The sequence below is a fragment of the Dermacentor silvarum genome, chromosome 1, assembly GCF_013339745.2.
Source record: "Dermacentor silvarum isolate Dsil-2018 chromosome 1, BIME_Dsil_1.4, whole genome shotgun sequence".
NCBI classification, from domain to species: Eukaryota; Metazoa; Arthropoda; class Arachnida; order Ixodida; family Ixodidae; genus Dermacentor; species Dermacentor silvarum.
The window spans coordinates 257990619-257996117 of NC_051154.1; the positions used below are offsets into that span (position 1 = coordinate 257990619).

At 43.5% G+C, this 5499-nt stretch overlaps 2 protein-coding genes across 2 annotated transcripts in view; both read right to left on the minus strand.

Annotated features, from left to right (window-relative positions):
- Window positions 1-1988: 1988 nt before the first annotated feature.
- On the minus strand, window positions 1989-4306 carry LOC119437081 (ATP-dependent RNA helicase DDX51-like). Its single transcript, XM_037704159.1, has one exon. It carries the CDS (start codon window positions 4289-4291, stop codon window positions 2072-2074), a length of 2220 nt encoding a protein of 739 aa, XP_037560087.1. The 5' UTR covers window positions 4292-4306; the 3' UTR covers window positions 1989-2071.
- A 500-nt stretch (window positions 4307-4806) lies between these two features.
- The window catches only part of LOC119439750 (kinesin-like protein KIF11), a 59683-nt gene continuing 58990 nt past the window's right edge, over window positions 4807-5499 (minus strand). Inside the window, exon 23 of the mRNA XM_049660876.1 lies at window positions 4807-4818. Within this exon, the coding sequence (XP_049516833.1) occupies window positions 4807-4818 (12 nt within the window). The remainder of the gene's footprint in view (window positions 4819-5499) is intronic.

Here is a 5499-nt window from a genome sequence, read left to right on the forward strand (position 1 = left end):
TGCCATTCTTGTTAATCTCCATGGACATTTTCTTTCCCCATCCTTTGCATCCAATTTACCCCGTCTCTGTTTCTCTCTTTTTCATGACTCCCTGGTTGTCTATTTACACTTTCAATTACCCTGTATCTTGGTTGCCAACTTTCTTGACCTCTTCCTCCATTCTGCGTCCACAATTTTGGGGTACAGATACTTGTGCACTTTAGCTGCCCATCTATTTTCATTCATGTTCTCGAGTCTTTCTTCGAAACCAAATTTGCTCTGCACTTCTCAGCCTTCAATAGAGGCCCAACCCATATCATCTTGCACTGCCCTATTTGCGATTTTACCTTGGGCCCATAAAGCCAACCAGCCTGCCAATCTTTGTTTAACTTCCAACTCCAAGACATTGAATTTTAAGCACTGAATGGCATTTGCGAATGTTAGCGCTGGCACCATTACTCCTTTTCGGATTCCACGCACCGCCTCATATTTACTGTAGCCCCAAAGTGCTCTATGTTTCACTATTACTGCATTCTGCTTCCCCTTATTTTTAGATTTTCTTGGTGGGTGCTTGAGTAGGTCTTTCCTTTATTTATGTATACACCCAGGTATTTATATTGGTTGACTACGAGTACGACTTGCTGTTGGATTGACACATCATTGTTTCTTCATTAAAAATCATAATTCCCGATTTCTCTGTGCTAAACTTATGGCCTAGATTTGTCGCTGTTACATCCGCATGCATTAGCCCAGGGACCTTCTGTTGCACCCTTTGCCTATTACGGGTGCAAGATAAATCAAACCCTAATTCATTGTTTTCCAGCCATTAACATAAAGTGTAAAAAACAACGAAGACAGAAGGCATCCTTGCTTGTCCTTGGTGAATTTCCACAACTTCATTGCATTTACAGCCTTCCCATACAATTTGTACTTGGTTGTCTGTATATATCTCCCTCAGCAGCTCCACAAAATCGTCAATGCCTTCGAGCTTGAGAATATCCTATAGCAATTCCCTGTCTATGTTGACGTAAGCTCCCCTAATATCTAGAAACACTATCCATAAAGGTCTTTTCTGAGCTATTGAAATCTGTCTGAAAGACAGGATAGCAGAGTGTGCTCTGATGGATGCCAGTAAAACCACATGAATCGCACAAGATCTTGCTATGAACAATGATGCAAGTATAAAGGCACACTGTAGCCATACTGGCCACAGTCCTTCAATACTAAGAAGCTCTGCTATCTCCAGCAGCCCCATCGAAGCTACTGGACATCAAGGCAGTGGTACCACCTTTGTGTTAGCTGCTGGGCTACCATTATTTGGCAAGCTGGAATCGCAAGCATGCTGGTTTGAGCAGCCCATAAAAGTCAAACTATCACAAATTGTAGTGAACATTTCTGACTTAAAGAACTTGACATTTGAGTAATCCTTGTTTTTGTCTTTTTAATGTGGGGTTAAATGACCCGAATGTGCGCAGTGGGTTATGAGAGATGCTGTAGTGGAGGGTTCCAGATTATATGACCACTTGGGGCTTATTAACGTACACGGGCGTTTTTGCATTTTGGTTCCATTGAACTCTGGTCACCACGGCCAGGATTTGAACCCACAACCCCATTCTTAGCAGTAGCGTATGTGTTCTGGCAGTAGCCAATGAGCTACCACAGTGGGTAGTAGAATATTCTAAAGGAATGTAGCCAGCTGACAGCACACATCAAAACACATTTACTTCAATGAACTAAACAGGCCAGACCAGTACTCATGCTCTCACTGGCACTGTGAATGAATGCCCAGAGTAGCCACCACAATGTCCACTAAGCTCGCATAGTCCTGTTCCATATTTGCTACAGGTTATGTGTCAAACCAGTTCATTACCTTCAAAAACATTATAAAGCCTTGGCAAAAAAGTACTTCATACAATGCTATAGTCATTTTTTTTTAATGGCAGATGTAGCTTGCTTTTTATGTGCACAGTGTGCCATATTTGCCCCAAACTGCCACAGTTTTCAGAACATGAGCATCAATAAAGTCCAGATGATTTATTTTGCTTACATAGTGATTATTCCACATATATACAGGCTGCAGAGAAGAGAGTCGTTACACAGTGGAACCCCCATTTGCTGTATTCACATTAGGTCTTTCATTAAGTACTGCAGACTTGGCAGCAAAGTTGTACTTTTTCTTTCTGTCTGGGCCAATTTGCTCACTTTTCACAATAGCTTCAACAGCCTTTAGAGCATCCCGATACTTGCTTTGAAGCGATTCAAGCCCATCAGTGTCACTAAGATTGAGAGGCTGAATGTCTGTCTTCCCAGCTGACGAAAGCATTTCCTTGAAAGCTTGTAACTGACCTTGCCGCAGAAATGTCACGGCTGTGCCTGGAACACCAGCACGTGCAGTCCTACCCACCCTGTGTACGTATGTCTTAATAAACTTTGGAGGGTCATAGCATATGACATGCCGCACATTCGCCACGTCAAGACCTCTGGCCAGAACATTTGAGCAAACTAAGATTTCCAGCTTTCCAGATGCAAACTTTCTCAGTACTCGTGCACGTTCTGCTGTGCTCAGTTTTGCAGAAAATTCTTCAGCACGAACATTACCCATTTCTTTAAGCACCAAGCTAAGCCTGTGGGCGTCCTCCTTAGAAGCAGTAAAACAAAGGGTGTCCCGGAAACCATGATTTGCCACAAGATCCCATACAGCCAATGGCTTTGTGTTATCATGAGTGAGGTAGTAGAACTCACTAAGCCCCTGTGGTGTGGTATACTTTCCAACAAAAGTTTTCTGCCGCTGTTCATCACCTGGCATGTTGACAGTGGCAGTGGCTGTGAAGAGCTTTGGCTGAAAAAGCATAAGGCTTTGCAGTTTGTCAGGATCCTGAGTCAATGTTGCTGAGTACAGCAGCTTTTGTACGGGCTCTCGGCAATGCTGAAGACTGCAAACAGTCAATGGATGTGTGCACAGCCGGTCGTGGACAGTCCCTCCACAACAGCAGTTCATCTTGCCTGTACCGAACACAGCTTGTTCTACCTCAGGAATTAACGTTGTCTGCACATCTTCAATAACTCGGTCAGCTTCATCAAGCACAAAAAACTTAAGCAGATGTAGGTTAAAGCCAGGAGTCTTGCGTATGTGGTCAAGGAGACGTCCCGGAGTAGCCACCACAATGTCCACTAAGCTCGCATAGCCCTTAGCACCTTTGCGAACAAGTAGTCCCTGTTCTTCGGCAAATGTTTTCGTCCCAGTCACCAACTGCACATTCAGTGATGTTGCACCAACATACTGCAAGAACACAGCATGGACTTGTGCTGCGAGCTCCTTTACGGGAAGGACAACAACAGCACGAACTGCCCGCACAACACGAAGTTTTAGGTCTTCTATAATAGGTATAACATACGCAAGCGTCTTGCCACTACCTGTTGGTGCAGAAACACAAATATCTCGTGGCGGCAGGTGCGAACGCCGTTGCTCTGATGAAAGCAACCATGGAACCACTTTTTCTTGAACAGGAAATAGCTTCCGTATGTGGTTTGCGGCCAACATAGACATCATCTCAGCACTTAGGCTGCTGCTGAAGTGTTCTACTTTCCTGCTACCAGGCTTTTTGCCTTTCTTCACAATTGATGCAACCATCTCTGGATTGGATAACCATTCTGGTAGGACTCGGTGAACAACATCTGCTCTTTTCACCTGCACATCACCCAGAATTGGATAATATTCTTCAGGACTGGTTTCAACAGATTCTTGCATAGGTTTGTGGTCATCTTCTCTTGCGTCTTCAACCTTACCACCATCTAACTCGTCATCCAATGCAGAACGTTCGTGTTGGTGATCTACGGTGGGTTCTGTTCCTGCTGGCAGATTGTCGTTGGCTCCATTGTCACCAGCAACACTAAGGTTTTCATTGCGTCTGTCACGTCGCATGCGAGGCTGTTGGCTTTTCTTTCTCCGACTTTTCTTTTTTACTGCTGAGGTTTCCAATGCCACTACATCAGACAAAGGTGCTGCAACAGCTAGAGCTGCGTCACCGTTCTGAGCCTCCAGCTTGACTTTCTTAACAAGTGGCACCACAGCATTACCCTGGGCAAGTCGGTTGTCACTAATTTCCCTCTTCTTGCCATCCTTTTGATTACATTCAAGTGTAATGTCTGCCGAATCTGTTTGCAGACACCCATCTTGTGCCAAATTACGAGCCTCCTCTTGTTTCCGTTTGGCTTTCCTTAAAATTTTTCGTAGCCGTTTGTCCGGATCAAACTTTTGCTCCGCTGACTCAGTGTCGTCGGTGAATCTACAAGATGAAATGTAGAAATACATAAATACATCATGCCCATGGACATCATTGGCACACGTAAAGTGGTGTTATATTATGTAAGTAGCGAAGCTGTGCTGCAATGGCACCGACACATTTTCAACGTTATAGAAACTCTACTGCACACTTCTCGCATGTAAAAGGATGATGCTTATGCTAGAGTACTGCACAGGCTTAGCCCGAGCCTGGCCCATGCAAGCAAGTTCTGACACAGTCCTAAACCAGGCTTGGGCCGCACTCTTGTAACTTTGCAAAAGTGTCAACTAAAAAAATTGCTGCCCCAGAATTTTAGCTTAGTGATGCCTCTTAAGTCCCCGGGAAAACTGGGGCAGGCAGGACACGGCACAGCAGCAGCACCCTCCTTGGATTAGTGCGTGTCACCAGCAACTTGATGAACAACTTGATGGAGAAAATTATAAACTGCATTGTCTACGCCGTACACGCACTTTGGTTAACAACCTACACATTGAAACAAAAGTAGAGAGATTCCAAATTTACTCATAATATGAAACACGGATGCTTACACTGTAAGCTGAAAAGATGACAGCATTAAAATGAAGCTGAATAAAGCAATAGAAATTGCTAGTTGCATGTGGCAACATGGTTGCATGTGAGCATTACCCTTGCGTGTGAATTCTTATTTATAGGAGCTAGAGAAACTTCTAGCCACAGTGTATTACGAAATTTAGAAAGCAGCACGTGATACTTTCTGGCCCGAGCCAGAAAAAAAATGGCCTGACTCTGTGCAGTGGAAGCTACTAAGTGTGCCGTTGGCAGCTAGGGGTGCATTAAGATATGTAGTTCTCTCATTCAAAATCGCCTAAAGTACATACGGTTTGTTTTGGCACAAGTAAATTGCACATAGATGTTTCTACGCTTTGTTAGGTTCTAAATAACTGCTTCTAATACATGCTATGCGAACATAAATTATAATGCATCTTGTTTAAGTCAGGAACACAGTCCCTCACAAAAGTGACTCATTATTCATTCGAAATTCAGATTTAAAATATGGCAAGAGCCTGTTTAACTTTTCTGTGATTTCTTGAAGCATTTCATCTAGCCTTGATTGCCTTCGATTTTATTTAACCAACTTCGTGGCTTTCTTTTCCCTTTCCAGTGCTTCTTTTTCTGAATTCCTTTTTTGTATTATACTTTCTATATTTTTGTAATCCCTCTTGTTTCTTGTGGATATCTTCTGATCTCATTTTCACTG

What these genes read in the sequence shown, in the direction of transcription:
- LOC119437081 (XM_037704159.1), bottom strand. Translation starts at nt 4,291, where the DNA reads ATGTATTTCTACATTTCATCTTGTAGATTCACCGACGACACTGAGTCA.